We start from the raw sequence: 18,379 nt of genomic DNA, 5'->3' as shown, positions 1-18,379 counted from the left end.
TAATGAGGAACATGGAGCCACACACTAAAAATAAAAAAGAAATACATCATTTTAGGAGGACTATCCAAGGCAGAGTACCTTTATTGACTACACACATATGATTTATTGCATTCATTTTTGGGAAACACCCCCAGGGCAGAGTACCCAAGTACAACATGCTTAGAAAGCAAAATCATGATCTTCATCATCCTCTAGATGTTGGAGACAGACAGTAAGAGCATGATCCTGTGTCAGATGGTCATCTTTGTTGGGCAGCATCACTGGTGGCAGAAGCCACCCAACTGGCATGATCGTTCGATTGTTGTTGAGCAAGTTTCTGGTAGCACCCGTCCTCCATATGATCAAGCTTGTTGCAATATGTGCACTTGAATGGCTTGAATGTCTTTCCTCGTGCTGGTGGAGTCGATGGCCTAGGTCTCCATTTGTTGGTGGAAGAGGCAAGAGCGTGTGGAGTATCCACTGAGTAGGATGGAGATTCTTTGTTGCGGCGATCCTTTTCAAGAAGAAGAGATACCATATCTTCGAAGGTAGTGGATGCAATGCGAAGTACCTCAAGGGCATTCTCAAAGCGAGAAATCCCTTCCATACTTGTCATGAGGACAGCCATTTTGTCTTCGTCATCCGGGCAACACTTCAAGTTGGAGAGTTATTGAACTAAAGATTGAATTTTTGCTATATGTGCACTCAAGGTATCAGACTCTTCCATTTTCAACTTATAAAATTGCATTTTCAAAAAAACCTTGGAGTTGGTGATCTTGTTACCAAATATATTCTCGAGGCGTGCCCAAATCTCCTTAGCCTTGGACTTGAAGTCGATATGATGAATCAATGAATCATCTAGGCAAAGCCCAATGATTGTGATGGCCCTCGAATTGTGTTGCTTCCAAAGCTTGCGTATTTGAGGCTCCATTGATGCCTCAAGTGCTTCATCATCTTCGATGGCATCCCAAACATTCTCCTTCATGAGAAGAAGTTGAACTTTTGTTTGCCATGTTGGGAATCCGTCCCCCTTGAATTTGTCCACAAGGAGAGAGTTGGTGGAAATGGAACCCATGAAGCTGACAACTAGGAGAGATAGCAAGATAGTGAGAGTGATGGACGGAATGAAGCTATAGAAGAGGAAGAGCAAATGGCGCGCACAATGGAGATGTAGAAGAGGAGATAGTGGGCACAATGGAGCAGAGGAGGAGCAGCTATAGATGGCGGGCAGAATAGTAGTGAGCATAGAATAATGGCAGGCAAAACAGTAGCGGGCAGAGAATAATGGCGGCGGGTGGATCAAATATAGCGGGCAGAATAGAGGAGCAGGCAGAACTGTAGGTTGCATGTAGATACATGGGAGAATAGCAAGCTGAATGGCGAGGAGAATGGTGAGCTGAGTGGCGAACTAAAGAGCTAAGTGTCGAGTTGATGAAGAGCTAAGTGGTGAGTTGAATCCCACAAACTGAATGGCGAGCTGATTCCCACGAATTGAAGCTCAGGCTAAAGTGACGATCTCTTGGTTGAAGTGATGGGCTGAAGTGACTTCCAAAGCTCTCCAATGGTGAGGCTCATGGTGGAAGAGAGGTTGAGCTCAAGATGGGATTAGAGAAGGCATTCCTCCAGGGGGAATGAGGGAGAGAGGCTTCATGTCCTCAATCTCTTACCTCAACCTCTTGGAAGATAGCCTAGCTCTGATACCATATGAAGATGCAAGATATGGAAAGGAAAGTAGAAAAGCAAGACTAGGCAAACATAATGAAAATGAAATAATACTAGAAAGAAATGTACAACTAAGCAAAGTGCTTACATTCATGATCAAGAAAGGCTTGAGGCTTGATAGATTTGACATGAGAAAGTACAATGCCTTTATAGGATAGGCACACACACTCTAAGTGTCAAATGTATTTGGGATAAGTCCCATAGTGACATGTGGCACTCTAGGATATAAAGTAGTATAATACTACTCTAGAACACACTAAAAGTCACTCAAATTGACTTCCTTTCCTAACAGTGCTAAATGTTTTTTTTGTCTTTTATCCTAAAGCTTTTGTCTTTTTTTAGGTATCTCTCTCTAAAGATGGAGGCTCTCTTTGTCTCTTGTATGGCAGCACATTTATATTACTTTTTCCAAAATAGGCACTTGTCCACACGTTTATTTAATGGCCCATCCACCACACATACACACACACATACACCTTTTCACATCTTTTCTCTCCTCTCTTTCACTCATGTACCTTATCAAGCTACTTACACTTGGACTTATAATGACTCCAAAAGGCAGGGCCATAGTGGGATCCCCACCATCTTAACCAAGATTTGTGATTCATGGTCCTCACATTACACAACCCATAGGTAAGCTGCCAACAACCTCTGTGTACCTATGCCCATTGTGCTTTCTTATTAGTTTTCCTTAATCAAACTAATGCGTTGACATAGACTTGCTATAGAGCTTAGACTTAGATCAAGGATGTAGAAATTGTATTATTTCCATTGTTCATACATTACTAGCATTGTCTCCTTATAGATATAGTGGGTCTTGATGACATTAGGCCACTCTTTGCACCTAATGGATGGAGTGGGTGCCGATAAAGTTATGCCATCTTTGCACTTCATGGATAGAGTTTTGTATTGATGATGCCGATTCACTCTCTACGATGAAAGCTCTTTTTTCTTTGTGTATAGAATTGGTATCAATGATGTTAGGTCACTTGTTGACTTTTGGGAGGGCCAAGAGCTATGATGGCCTGACTACCCCATCTAACCTAAACCCACCACGGTGCAAATGTTTACATCACATTCATGGTAGGGTCTCCTAAACTATTCTAGAATGTACTCAAAGGCTAATAATGATACTTATTCTTCATTGTTGATGGCCTAAAGTTGGCTTAGATAGCTAAACTCCCTTAGGAGTGCATTACCTCTCTCTCTCTCTCTCTCTCTCTCTCTCTCTCTCTCTCTCTCTCTCTCTCTCTCTCTCTCTCTCTCTCTCTCTCTCTCTCTCTCTCTCTCTCTCTCTCTCTCCCTCTGTGTGTGTGTGTGTGTGTGTGTGTGTAAGTGTGCGCGCGCTTGCACGAGTGTGTAGAGACTTGACCCATACACCCACTCGATCATCAAAGAGATCAAATTATCGTTTTATTGAGTTTGGGAGTTTTGCTTCTACAATTTGAGTTGCCACCATTTTGGCACCTTTATTGAATCCAATAAATAGATATACAACAAATGTAGTGTAGAATCACTCCTTAACTTTAGTTCATAAAAAGAAAATGGACGGTTCATCCTCCATGTACATATTGGAAAAAGTGGAGAACCCACAATAGATTCCAAGAATATGTGGCTATAGATATGGTCATCCCATTACACCTTTGATGAAAACACATGCGTTGTGATGCATGTTGCTTTCATACCAGGCTAGGTGGGTAGTTGTCGTGAGGACACTAGCTCTTACAACCTACCATTGTGGCCTCTACATGCTATTGCAAGTTATAGATATCCATCCATGTCAACATCTTTAGGTTTAAGTCGATTCCATACCAACATTTGACTACTCCATGATTATAAAACATACAATAGATTGCCTCACATGTAGAGAGAAGAAAAAATGGCTAGGTCATAGACTTTTAAATTTAAATCTTTTGATGGTGTAATTAAAATATCACATACTCATAAGAGATTTCTATCAAGATGTACAATACTAAATGTTCTTATGCATGTCCTTCTTTATAAGAATATATAGAGGGAAAAACCATTTCTTATGATTTATAACTAAATAGAATAACTTTTACAAAGAAATGAAAAGTTCTGCTGCTATAGAACACGCAAGAAGAAGAAAATTGCAAGTTTAGGAGGTTTATTTTTAAAAATACAATTCAATGAGACTATAATATTATTTGAAACTTTATTAGTCGAGTATGCTACAAATCACAATAAGCAATTGAACAAATGACTACAGTAATTGCTTTATGAAAACTATACAAAGTTGTAGTGATATACAAAAGAAATTAGTGGTCTTGATATCAATATAATGCTTCATATCTTCCCATCCATTTCTCTACAATTGTACAAACAAAATTTGTTTACTTTCAATTCCAAGGATACAATCATCATTCTTTGCTTCCCCTTCCCTTCTACAATCTCTCCCTTTGCCCCATTGGATCATCTCTATCATCCCAAAGTCAAGGCACGGATGGGACAATTGCAACAAAACCTCAATAAAAAAGAACATTGAATCTCACATGAGCCACCCTTCCCTTTGGTCTTTCTTTTTTCCTTACATACCCTTTCAATAACTTTATGAATCTTTCCAAGTACAACATCATCGCCTTGCATAAGCAACTTCGTCCACTAGGTGTACAATGAAATGCAGCTAGACATCATAATACTCATCAAGAATACCTTATCAAGTAAGATATAGTTTCAATGGCTTGGATCCTTATGAACTTATGAACTTATTTATTATGAGAATATCCACCAATGTTCAAAAGAAATGTATTAGCTAATGGAAGTGGAAAAGTTCTCGATGTGGATAATATTATATTCACATAACTTTGACATCATACTTCACAAAAGCACTCAATTTATTGATGGCATTGTTGACATCTTTAGTTAAACAACCTAGTAAACCAATTTAGAGTACATAATTGTGTACATGAATGTGATAGTAATTATTAACCACTATTTAAATTCAAATGCAAGTAAAAGGCTATAATATTGAAATTTTTTAGTAGCTTGTGCCAATCATCTAACTTGAGACCGCTAAGTCTCCCTTCCGCAAAGGCACCCTTCAAGCAATGCTTATACCTATTGGTGTTTTCATCCTGGCGATAACACTTTCCTCATATTTCTCCTCTAATTTGGCAAGCACCACCATACTCTTCATCTCACCAATCATATGCCTCCATACACTTTTACCCATATTCTTGGATATGTGCATCGAATCCAAAAAGTACTAGATTTTCAAATATTTCTAATAAGGAAGCGTATCAAATATCGAGAGTCTACGTATCTAGATGGAGCTATTGGGATACCAAGATCCAACAAAGTCTCATCCAATCCCTAGATTTCATGTCTAGGAATATTGGACTCAAGAATGTCAAATCTTGGATGCACATGGCATGGATGATCCATGGGAAGAAATATCTAGTGGTTTTCATATACAACCTCGCCTAGCTTTTTGGATTGGCAGCTCGGTGAACAATCTCCACATGAAGGGCAAGCATAATATCATAACACAACCAGTCCTAAAAATGACAAACATGAGTCAAAGTGCCACAAGTTAACACAAAATGATCACATATTATAATATGCACCTAAGCGATCATGCAAGTTGGGATAATCATCCAAATTCCACATTAAAATTCCTCTTAGCTAACGATTTGATTGGTTAATTGGCCTTGAGATATGTCATAGACTTGAAAGCCATTCTACAAACTTTGCAACTCATTCACCTAAGCAACAACACCCATGTTCTTCACCTTATGCTTCCCTAGGACTATAAGCGCTAGCATTACATGTCCTTTACAATGAGCCATGGAGGAACATTCTAGTTCACTACTACGACTATTGGCCAAGTAGACAAGGATGTGGATTGATGACCAAATGGATTCATACCATCCACTACCAATCCAAGTCATAGATAACGGTGCCTGTCCTTGAACTTTGGCATGTTTTGTCCACATATCTTGATGCCTTTCCATGAGATGGCATCCTTAATCTTCCATTCATGGAATAGTTGTCGGCATTCCAGTCCATATGTAGGGCCAATGATGCTCGCCATGTGTTATGTGTGCTAGGATGGTCATGTATTGTAAAACGTTCTTAGGCAACTTTATCCCTCGTGTGTCTTCTCTATAGAATGATTCAAAAAGGTTGAACAAACTCTAGCATGCTCATGTGTACCCAAAAGTAATGCATTCATGGTTAAAGTGCATTATCTACTTATCACAACTTTGTATCATGCATAATGAATAAGTATCCTTTCAAACATCAAATCCATGGACTTGAGGCCATCTACAAAAAACACATGAGCAGAACATTAACAACTCAACTCAAATATCAACTCTATGTAACTCAAATGCTGACATGGTGGCAAAAAGATAGATAAGAAAATCAATGATCAAAGAGATCAAGTTAAAAAAAACACACACACACAAGCCAAAACACCTTAGACTTAAGAAAAAATGTCAAAATAAGGGTCTCTTAAAAAGTGTCAAAAAAATCTCTATAAACCATGTCAGCTTAGAACAAGTATCGATAAAAACATTGTCACATAAGAGTTGCAAATTTAAAGCATGGACCAGAGTAGGCATTTGCATAAACATTTTTAAGCATGTTCATGCTCAAAGTAGTATGCTTTCATGTTTTCTACTTTTAACCCTATTGCACACACGTGCATCTCAAACCCCATTGAATCTCCTAATTCAAGGATTAAATTAGCTTGGAAAATGGGGGATGATATCCAATCGAGGTCTGATTTCATGGGGTACGGGAGTTTTTCCACCCTTACACTAGAAGATTGTGCATGATTAAGTGTTGGGCAAAACCAAGCTTTATGTATGTATATACAAAATCTAGTCAAGAATTGAAAATTGTTGAGGAATTTTCTAAGCTTTTCTAAAACTAGAATAGATTTATGTGCAACAAGATACATGCATGAAGGAAAATCCAACAAGCAAAATGAAACGGCCGAAGAAAGTTTTATTGAAAAAATGAGAAGTAAATTTATGAATGCTTATGGGAAGATTTATGTAAGTCACTTCCAATCTATGGAGAGAGATTCTCTAATTATATATTCAACATCCAATACATAGATTTTCAAACAAGGAGATCATTGTAAAGGTCACCAATACAACGAAAAAGGTAGAGTATTTATTTCATTCACTATGCATTCATTACCTCACTTATATTATCAATTGACTTGAAACAAAATGATGATGCATGCATGCATCTTGTTAATGTTGATTTGGCACATGAGTGGCATCATCATTTTGGATGCATTTGTAAGCAAGGAAAGAAGATGAATAACATTCATCAAGCGTGCCCTATAAACGTCAGAGGGACTTGAGAAGCATTTAAAGGAAGCCCCTAATGTCAAAAACATTTAAAGGAAGCCCCTATTTTAGTTTTCCACGGTGGGCGAAATAAAATAAATTTATCTTTCAAAATAACCGTCACTAAGACCTTCCCTAAAGGACTTGAGAAGCATTTAAAGGAAGCCCCTAATGTCAAAAACATTTAAAGGAAGCCCCTATTTTAGTTTTCCACGGTGGATGGGCGAAATAAAATAAATTTATCTTTCAAAATAACCGTCACTAAGACCTTCCCTAAAGGGCACGACCAAAAAGGCTCTAGAGTCTAGACATCCTCTAGATAAATCACAATTATTGGTTGGTGGCATAGTGAGTCAAAGTCTCTAGAGTGGAGGTTGGTCTCCCTTCTAGAACAAAGATTTCTCTAGAACGCTTGCTGAGCTGGTTCGAAAAGAGCTCTTAGTAAGGTGGGAGATTTGTGTTTCAAAAGAAAGGGTGACGTGGACAACACGGTACTGCCAGCTTGTCAAGCTCAAGTATATAAGCCGTGCCTGTAAGCCCGCTTTTATCTCTCTCTCCCTGTCTTTGCATCTCGGCTACGGTTTCCCTTTTCTCTTATTACCATCTATCACCTCTGCTTCGTTTCCTGTCCCATCTCCATGACTACCCCTGTGCAGAATCACAATTCCGACGGCGTCACCTGGGCAGACCAGTGGGACTACCAGGGCGACGATGTGAAGGCATTATCCGGCCAGAAAAACCAGCAGCAGAGCGGCAAACTGGCGGCATACAGCGGGAAGATCAAGTCTGCCGCCAGCGAGAGCGTAGATAAGGCCAAAATCGTCGTCGTTACTGGTGCTAAGAAGGTCAAGGAAGGGACGGCATCGGGCATCCGATGGATCAAAGATCAGTACCACAAGAAGACGCAAAAGTGATTTGCCTTGCAGCAGAGATCCTGCTAATTCTTTCTCGCTAAGTTAGTCTAAATTTCATTACACCGTCGCTACACCATAAGTCCGTTACTGGTTCACGAATTAGGCGGTCCGTTAAAACGACCTTACAGGATTGTACATTGTTACTCAGCTTTTATTAAAATCAGCGCTTCACGAATTACTCAATCCGGTTGTTGCAAAAGTTTCATCTCGACTTTTTGAGAGAAATTTTGGGGCCATAAAAACCTCTAAATTTATCTACTTATGAGCTTGTTTTTTTAAATTAAACAAGGTGAATGATATTTAATAATTCATAAGGCCTGCCCAAGATTAAAAAAGAAAACAAAAAGGAAATAGTGTGGAGGAAGACTCGAGGAGATAAAGGGGGGAGAGAGAGAGAGAGGGAGAGAGAGAGAAGGGGGGGAGGGATTGGGGCGGGGAGGGAGAAAAGGTGGAGATGGTGTGTGAGAAAACTTCATGAGATAAAGGAGAGAGAGAGAGAGAGAATCACTTTAAAGTGTGCAGTCAAGTCCAATGAAGAAGAGTCAACATATTGGCCAATAGGAAAAATGCACTTTCAAAAATTCTAAAAATGCCTAATTTCTGCTTTGTCAAATTTGAAGCGTTGCTAAGGCTACCCAGAGGGCAGGCCAAAAATCCAATGAAAGGTTATTTTGTGACCAAAGCTGGCCCATGCTTGGACACCACAAAAGTAAATGATGAGCTTAATTAATATTTTGAATGCACACAATTGGGCTCACATCTTAGAAATTTGGCTAGGTAACTTTGCTGAAGAAATTGATAACCTAGACATGGTGACTTGTAGACTTTCAATCTCTTTTGGTGTTGTTGTTATGCATTATGTTTCGTCCTTGCTTCCTTTCCTTCTAATCAACCTTTTGTTACAAATCACAAATTGCATGTCAACACTTTGTTTAGAAGAATGTTAATTTTTAACAACACATTATAAGCTTGTTTGGACTAGTATTGGATTTATTTTTAGCCATCTACTCTTCTCGAATCAATTTCCAATGCAGGAATGGCTTTGTACAGGGCCTCTTTCCACCTGAATTGGCTCTCGGTCCTTTGGTTAGGCTTTCAAGACCGGATCATCCATGCTTAAGAGTTGCCTTCTGAGACTTTATTTTGATGCATGGTAGATAAGTGAGAGGTATGAGATCTTAGTTGAGGGAATCCATTTTTGAAAATTGCTTCCAAGACTATATTTGATGCATGGAAGATGGGCAAGGTATGCATAATACACATGGCACATAAAACATGAGAATAAACCCATTGTTTACTGGCAAGCCCCATTGCAAGATGCAATTGCGAATTGCTATTACAAAGGAATGTGAATGAAAGTGAGTAAAATTGTAAGAACCCATACAATACCTCATTCATGTTCCATCATTGCTCACATCTTTCATACGTATGCAGCATGCATCAAACTTGATCCCAATTATTTTTTCATAGCATCATTCCCTCATACATAGTTTGCTAATGTAAAAGAAGTCATGATTGTTGTATGGTAGGGGACCTTAAGCTGATGAAGAAGATATGAATGGGACTATATGGATTTGTGGGTTGGGGTGGGGGAGGGGGGCACATGACCTCTCACTTCACAATGAATCCATGGGGGGGAGGGGGGGGGCATGATCTCTCAATTTAGAATGAATCCATTAGCACAGTCTACTCCCCTCCATGACTACTTACCCTCACTTAGGGCGCATGATCTCTCACTTCACAATGAATCCATTAGCAAAATATACTCCCTCCATGACTACTTACCATCACTTAGGGCGCATGATCTCTCACTTCACAATGAATCCATTAGCAGAATATGCTCCCCTCCATGACTACTTACCATCACTTAGCAATCACAACCCTCTATTTGTTCTATGGGAACTCTATGCTAATCAACCCATAACAATTACCCATGGATATGGGTGCCATAGTGCCCAAAACAATCCCAGCAAGTGCATACTCATGTGCTCACACAATAATAAAAAAGAAAATGCAAAATCCATGTCAATATGTGACAAGTCAAAAAGCTTCAATCATGTTCAACTATTGTTGAACTATTACAGCAACACTTCAATTATAAAAAGATGCTATACATTCTATGTGCCTCGAATGAAAGATTTAGTTGGATCCTTTGTGGGGGTTAAAGGCCACTATGCCTTAACCCCAGTTATGTACAATACTCAAATGCATATATATATATATGAATGACATAGAAGATTAGGGTGTTCTGCACCCACCAAAACTTCTGTGGCTCTCTTCTAGCTCTCACCCTCTTCTGTTCTGCTTTCGTTGAAAGCACTCTCAACTGGTATAAGAGCCTCAGTGGTCTATCTGACACTTGTGGGTGGTCTAGCTAAGCCCAAGAGGTCATTCTGCATCCGTACAGTTGTGTGGGTGGCATTTGTAGCTTTGTGAAAGCCTGTGGATGCTTGTTTGAGTTGCCTAGGTGGTATTTGAACCTTGTGGAAGCCTGTTTTTAGGTGGTTTTCTGAGCCAAAAACGTGCCCGGTGATAAATTTCTTGTCTGGTGTGTTTGAACTCAAGTTTGAAACAACAATTCGCACATCTGTTAGTTCCAGTGGACTCAAGAGATTCTAAATCTTTTGTGTTGCTCATCATTCACACTCTAGTGGTGTTTACAAACAGATCTGTTTGCAAAAACGTTTTTCAACCCATGTGTTGGACCCGATGATTGGGGCCACGATTTTTGAAACCGTATGTTCTATTACATTCCAGAGGCTTGAAAACCCCTATCTGTCAACTCTTGTGCGATTCCGTGGAGATTTAAACGTTTCGTCTCTCTGAGCTCGCCCTACATTCGGACACACATGGTTTGGGCAGGCTGCCATTTTGAATTTCGTCTGTTCCGATGGATTAACAGGGCTAAAACCACAAATGAGTGCACACGGCTTAAACTATAACCATAGTGATTTGCATAAGGTATATCCAAGAAATCACTGCCACACGGCAATAATCACTAGTGAAAATAGAACCAAGGGTGTCTCAAAACATGGGTGTCATTGCTTAATAGGACTCAACAAAAAAACATGGGTGTCACTACATAATAGGACTCAATAAAAAAATCTACAAATATCTATCTAGAACTCTGAAATCCTAGACAGATCTAAAACCGGGAATCAACCCTTGTAGTTTACCAACAAATAAACCTTACCTTAGCAAAAATGCCACATGGCAAAAATCTAGAACCTTAGAGAAAATCTGAAGCAAAAGATGCAGTGGATGCTTTACAGGCCATTAGGATGAATTGCAATCCTTATTGGATGCGTTGATAGGCCCAGATTGCCTTGTGGGATGCTTTATTGATGGTCGTTGGATGCACAAAAGTGATAGAGCCAATCCTGCCTTTATAGCCACTCTCATCCACTAAATATGCTACTGGAAAACAAAACATAGAGCAAAATAACACTCATACAAAGTCTTCATCTTTGCACACATCAACACTTAGTACATCTTCAGGCCACATGTATTTAAGAAGCCATTCTACTTCAACCCACTCCTCATCTCCTCATCATTCACATGCACTACCATAAACCAATAACCTCTGTGAACTAGGGAAAGCATAATCTCAAATGAAAACCCTCAAACAAGATGCCAAGTACTTCTGGCCCAAGCTCAAGAGATAAAATCATTATTCACTTTAACTACATCTATAGAGACAAACTGAAGCCAGGATTTCAATGGGATTAGCAAGGTGTGGGCAGCTCGTGTAGATAGAGCATAAACTCCAGTGTCCAGAGCATGTATCCACGTTACATGAACTCCAAACAAATTTTCACAAATTGACTGAGAGAAGACACCGAAATACACAAGATCCACAATTCAAAATGAGAGAAGACACCAAAATACACAAGATCCACGGTTCCATATTGATGATTTCAAATCTGCATAGCTTCCATTGACTCCTCTATGAATCCCATGCTAATATCTCCCATGTTGACAATAGTCATGAATAGACCCAAATCTCTTTGTCATCAAGTGAAACATCTGCCGCGTATGCTCAGAAGCTGCCACCCTATTTGCAATTTGCTCCATTGAAAATCTGCCACCCTCGACCTAACATGGATAGCTGCTCCTAATATGCCTTGATGACCGATATGCTTCTGCTGTAGGCCTTCATGTGATTGCCTCTTCTTCCTTTATGCGACTAACCTACTGGTGAGCTTCATCTTTACCTTTTTTAGTTACAACATCAGCTCGTGAATGCACGTACGGACCTCCTTGCAGCCTCAGCCAGCTTGTGGTCACACATATGGGCCCATCCCAATAGCTTATAGGCATCAAACAACTTGTAATCAAGAGCACTAGCCTACTATATGCAAACCATGCTCTCAAGCGCCAACCTCGTCCAGCCCTTGATTACCAATATGCACACCACCATGACCTTCATTCAGCTTTAGGTGATCGACCCATGCACTATCTATAGCTCAAGTTTCATGCAGCTTTGTACACAAGCCTTGTGTAGTCTATGAGCAATCCGTATGTCTAGATTCGTCATATGCAATAAGCCTTTCCTGAGTCAATTTGCAAGCAATGAGAAGGGCCTTATCAGCCGCCTAAATCACTCACTAGGGATCGCGACCTACATCAACTCCTTTGCTGATGGCTCATGCTCCACTTGACCAACAGCATGAGATCTCTATAGATCCCTCAATGCTCCATGCCTCTCTGCCTCTTTTACTTTTTTAGACTTCAAAGTCCTACTTAGTAGACATGTAAAAAACTAATTGAACATCTCATGCAATGCATTGTTATGAGTGACACCAATGGACAAAGGACCATAATTATGTACAAACCATGGTCTGTGCACATAGAGAATATGATGCAAACATGACCAACATCTTTTCAGCAGCAAAAAATTTAATAAATCGCGTGCTAAAGATTATGATGAAGACAAGATTACCATGTAATGCATGATGTGCAACTTCCCTCTTGCTTTCACCATTAATTTGCATAAACGCTTTCAAAGCCATCTTGAACCTTTCATAGTACACCTCGTCAATTCACCCCTGGCAAAGCAATTTTATTAATGAATCTAGCTTTGTCCATTTTTTTTCTCTAAAAGTCCCTCCTTGAGGATTTAGACCAGCAACTAATGCGTGCCCATGCGATGTCTAGCCAGCCCATACTCTCATTACACCACCGCCATCGCTCGTCTATCCTTCATGTGATGATAACTGCCTCACAACTTCTCTCCTATTCACGGAGCACACACGCTCCATCATCTAAGGTACTCCAACCCCCACAGTAGAGATCCCACCCAATCTAGAAGCTCCCCACAAGAGCAACAACCGACCCTTCCCAACTCAAAAGCTTCGAGATCCAACCCATGTAGCACCATGCATGTACACGCCTATTCTTCCAGAGAATCCAACCACCTCATGCTTGTTCCATCCACATCATCCATGAGAATTTACCACTCTCCAACCACAACCCCAAGAACTTGAGCCAAGGTAATTAAATCCCCAAAGTTCAAACTTTAGACACACTAGCTTCAAGCAAGCATTTAATGCTTATTTACCCACAGACTATCACACATGATGAACCCAATCCCGACACATAGAAGGTTCACATGGCTCACAACAAACAAGAAACTCTCATGACACCATAAACATGTGACTCAAGACAATAATTAAGAACACATGCCATCCCATCATCAATACAACACACATTGGATACCATGCTCTAGAGTTCCTAGTGCACCCACACCTTGGGCTCATCATTTCCCACTGAAACCCTGCAAAAATCCATTCATAAGCTCAAAGAGTTTTTTACATCGGAGTAGATCCTTTTGTTAAGAGGGTGCTCACAGATCCCAAGATCAGAACTATTTGACTATGTGCAAGGCTTAGTGCCTACCCACAAACATGCAACGAGTGAAAAAACTATTTACATTTTTATTCACACATCTCTAGCAACCCCTTTCTTCTGTTATGACATTCATGTCCAGCAGTGAGACCAACAGAGATGATATTCCGAATTCTCTTCTTCTTCACTCATCATCACTGACTTCTGCCACTTCACCACTAACAGAGAATCTCCCTTAATCATTAATTTTTGAATTCTCAGCTTTAGAGCAACTTGCAGCCCTTCACATAATGTTGTGTACTCTGCTTCACTATTGCTTCTGACTTTCAGATGTATTCCCTCCTTTCTGAATCAGCTTGTTGTCTGAATCACTGATCACATAACCTCTTTTATCTTGATGTACACTCTTCTTGTATGAGCCATCAAAATGCAAGACAATTGCTCCTGGAATGACAGCATGCTCCTCTTTATCTATTCTCTTCTCCACTTCTTTCACCAAAATTAGAGTATTGAAGTTTGATGATGTTGTGGGTAGCTTGTTGGCCAAGGAGATCTATTCATATTTTAAAAATTCCTTAGGTTACTATTACTAGTGGGAAACTCGCACATTGCCATCGTTGTGCAAAACTCATTCGTGCCTTTTAACAAATATATGTGTTCTTGACGACATAGCCGCATTGGATTCTTGAATACCTGGGATGGTTCCTTCATTCTTTTCCCGAGAAGCTCTAGTTATTGCTCCAACCTTCTCATTAGTTTCCTTCGACATCATTTTTCCTTTTTTTAATTCTATCTACCTCCCACATGTATTGCTCTTTGGCCTTTTCCACCACGATGGTTCTTCAACTTGTTTCAAGTCTCTGGCAAGTCTCAGTATGTCCTCCTTTTGAATTTTCTCATTTTCTAAGCCCTTAGATCATGAGCATATGTTTAAGTCTCATATTCTCAACATTTTATTGTCTTTGTGTCTTGGTATTATTATGTACAGACTTTCAAAATTTGTGGACGTTTGCTATGTCGAGTAAACATAACATGATTCCCTCTAAGCAGGTCTTGGATGCAACTGCACACAGATTCCAAGTGGTGAAGCAAGTATGATATCTAGAGATGTTGGGGCTATGCCATTTGACAGGATGTGGGATAGTAGATGTCCTAGAACACATGATTAGAAAGAGAAAGTGTGATAGACCATAGAAAAATAATAGCAGATACACTAAAAGATAGGGAGAGATACTCTACAAGCATTTGGGGGAAATCAAGTGTGGAATCTGAGGCTAGAATGCCATGGAAAGGGAAGAATACATAAAAAATTCAGCGCCACATATATAATGCATCTTGCTAGTCTTGGCAATCTTCAAAAATGTCAAGTTGTTGGATGTTAGTAAGAGCGAAGTAGTGAACAATATTTGAACATCTTTGAGAGGAACTGTTCATTAGGTGTCATGAAATTTGGACTAGAAGGTCTCATGAATTCTAATAGAGCTAGGATTCCCTGTAGGTCAGTCGAAATGTGAATTTGTATCACTGTTAGTGATTTTGATGCTCTCAAGCGTGATTCTCCTAGCATAACCTGATTTGTCGATTTGCCCACATCAATGCAAACATGGTTGCCACCATTGTTAACACCCAGTTCTTCTTCCCCCTTCATGTTATGTAATACATTCACTTGTGCTATAGCCACGTCTTTCTTTTTTCTTCTAATGTCTCTTCCTAGGTCCTCATTAAGAGTGTAAAATCTTTTGTGACTTCTAAATCTTCACAAACTCCTCGACCAGACTCTCACAGCCTTGTGTCACATGCTCATCGCTCACATTTTCCTTCAAGTCATCATTGTCGAATGTGACTTTTCCTTGCAATCACAATAGAATCCAAGAAGAATCCAAGTACTGGATGATATTTCTGTGATTCACTCTTTCGGTCTTCCGAATCTCCCTCTCGAATTCCTCCCTTATTGCTGGCACAACCCATGCTTCTTGGGGCATTCTTTTGATCGTGATTGCCCTTCCTTCCAAAAACCCTTTGAACACCTGTCCATGCGATTCAGTCCCCAGTAATTTGGAAGGATGAAAGTGCTGTGTTGCCTCACAAATGGCTTCAAGAGTATAGACCTTGATTTCTATGATATGTGCCAAGGATCTAAAAACGTGTCTAGAGATAGAATCTCAATCAGTAGTAGTGCAGAAGATACTTGTCTCAGAAACATCTTGAGCAATTGTATCCAACACACTGATATAAACTGTATTTGAATCCAATGGGTTTTCCAATGTGCATGTAAGGTTGGAGATATAGAGTGCAAGGTATAGCCAAACCGAGATTGGATTTCTCAGGGGTAAGCTTCGATGAAGGCGATGTGAATGAACCTTCGAGATTTAGGTCATGTGTGTGATCATAGTCTGCTACTTCTTGACCTCCATCCATAATTTACTTCCGATCCATTTGTTGGATTCTCTTCCACAAGAGCTCGCGGAGAAAGACAATCATGCATTTCCTTCATACTTCAATAGAGCATCTTACAATTGAGGGCTGGTGTTATTTCAAGCTCGAGGGATGGCTTTATCTAAAGGTTGATGGTGGACACAAGAGATGTGCTTCCATAAGTAGTAACCCTTACTCAAGACTCTGTTATAGAAGACGGGCTCGTTCGGAGTGAAGAAGTGATGTAACATTGTCTAAGGACTTTGAGATGGAGTTGAAGACACAATGAAATGGTGGAATTTGAAATGGAATGAATGCGACGTATCTTGATGCGATGAAGACAAACATGAAGGCAAATGCCAAATGCCATTTGCATGGAAACTGCGTACAAACTACCACTTAACTGCATGCAAACTACCACGTGTCCCAAAGAAGCATCCAATGGTCCATAATGATCCATTTTAATCTAATAATGGTCCATTCCCCAATTGTCCTCCCCCAAACCTCTCCTTAAGAGATAAAAAGATAAATCCATGAAAAATTACTTAATACAAAATAAAGAATTACTAAATTAAATTAATCCATGCAATTGCACTTAAAATTCCATGCAAAAAACTAGGAGAAAACTATAACACTCTTGAAGATTCAAGAAATAAAAGGTTTATATAGACAAGAGACATGGAAGACTCTTTTGTACTCTAAAAAATAGCAATAGCTATGCTTGCAAATTTACATTATGATCATAAGTTTACAAGAATATTGCTCTGGAGGAGTCTTTGTACAAAGGAGTCTGTCACGGCCTTTTCAATAATTTATTTCTGCCTTTACAATGAGTTAAGTACAAATGGGTAATCCTAACATTTGCTTGTTTGAATGTCCGATTCGTTGTCACTTGTTGCTTGGGTGCCATCTTCATTCACTCTCATCTGACCACTGTCACATTCAATCTTTATGGATGCTTGAATGGTGTTATCATGGGCTTCTTTATTTGCACTCTCCTTCTACTTCCTCCTTAGTGACCATCTTTAAGAACTGTATAATGTGTGAAATAATTGATTGCAGTATTTTTATTTTTTCTTCTACATCACACCCCATATACTTCTTTGTTTTCTTCATCCTTGATTTCCAGGATACTATGACTGTCTTTGTGGAAAGCTTTGAAACTACTTCATGTGGCTCATACCATATCACTGTAAATGTTGTAGCTCTCCCTTGGTCATCCATGCTCATGTCCACCACTTTTGTAACCCATAAGTTCATGTTCTCATGTTCATCATCCAATGGTCAAATTGCAACAAAACAATGGATGCCTATGTCTATTTATGGCACAAATTCTCTCTTTGGTCCATAATATGGATGTAGTAGTAATGATTCAAACTTAATTTTAAAGAGACCACAGGCTAGGCACAAGTCGTTACCAACATTTGGCCAAAATAAAGGCCTCTCTTAACATCATCTTCTTGCATTTTCTCAAGGTCCTTTATCAATTGGTAGGTCTTCTAATTACAATAGCAGTGTATTCCTTCCAAGAGGGCTTCTAATCAGGAAATCTCTTCAGCATTTCCTCTTTGTATGTAATAAAAGCTTTTAAGCCTTCTATTTCATCTTTGGATTTCTTGCTGAATTCTTTTATAGGAGCTCATGGATGAATTTCTTTGCTCAGAATTGAAGTTAAGAGATTGTAAGGTTCTTCAAGTTCCCATGTTGTATCAAGAGAATAGTGTTGCCACTACATCATTGGTTTTTCATCCTTTAAGAAAAAGCGAAAGTATTGTGGAGCACTATGACCTATCAGGGCATCATCGCCTTTTTGTATGAAAGGTAGAATAAAGCTCTTCCAATCATACATCCTTTCAACCATGGAGCATACTATACTCTCCTTACGGCCACCAACTTGCCTCCCACATTTTCTTATCAAGTCATCCATCATCTCCATGTCCTTGTGTTTTAGCTCTCTCGAGACTGTGTTAAATACCTGATCGATATCCTCATGTGTGTGTCCAACCAACAAAAACCCAACTTCAATATCATTAAAGATTCGATGAGTGATTAGCATTGAGCAAAATGCAAAGAAGAGTACATTCTTATTCTCTTACCCATAATTGTCTGCCTGTATTCTCAAATTTACTGGTAGGCGACCTTTTTCTGCATGTACATTGTGAATTGCCTTCATAA

The 18,379-nt window shown here is 39.5% G+C and overlaps 1 protein-coding gene across 1 annotated transcript; it reads left to right on the top strand.

Annotated features, from left to right (window-relative positions):
- Positions 1 to 7,597: 7,597 nt before the first annotated feature.
- LOC147889999 (uncharacterized) lies at positions 7,598 to 8,124 on the top strand. Its single transcript, XM_087391112.1, has one exon. It carries the CDS (start codon positions 7,667 to 7,669, stop codon positions 7,940 to 7,942), a length of 276 nt encoding a protein of 91 aa, XP_087247238.1. The 5' UTR covers positions 7,598 to 7,666; the 3' UTR covers positions 7,943 to 8,124.
- The last annotated feature ends 10,255 nt before the right edge of the window (positions 8,125 to 18,379 follow it).

This window comes from Dipteris shenzhenensis, chromosome 19, assembly GCF_047967505.1.
Source record: "Dipteris shenzhenensis isolate YYH24624 ecotype China chromosome 19, Dip_SZ_1.0, whole genome shotgun sequence".
In the NCBI taxonomy this organism is placed as follows: domain Eukaryota; kingdom Viridiplantae; phylum Streptophyta; class Polypodiopsida; order Gleicheniales; family Dipteridaceae; genus Dipteris; species Dipteris shenzhenensis.
The sequence above is the reverse complement of the archived record's forward strand: the minus strand, read 5'-3'. Positions and strand labels throughout refer to the sequence as shown.

What these genes read in the sequence shown, in the direction of transcription:
- LOC147889999 (XM_087391112.1), top strand. Translation starts at nt 7,667, where the DNA reads ATGACTACCCCTGTGCAGAATCACAATTCCGACGGCGTCACCTGGGCA.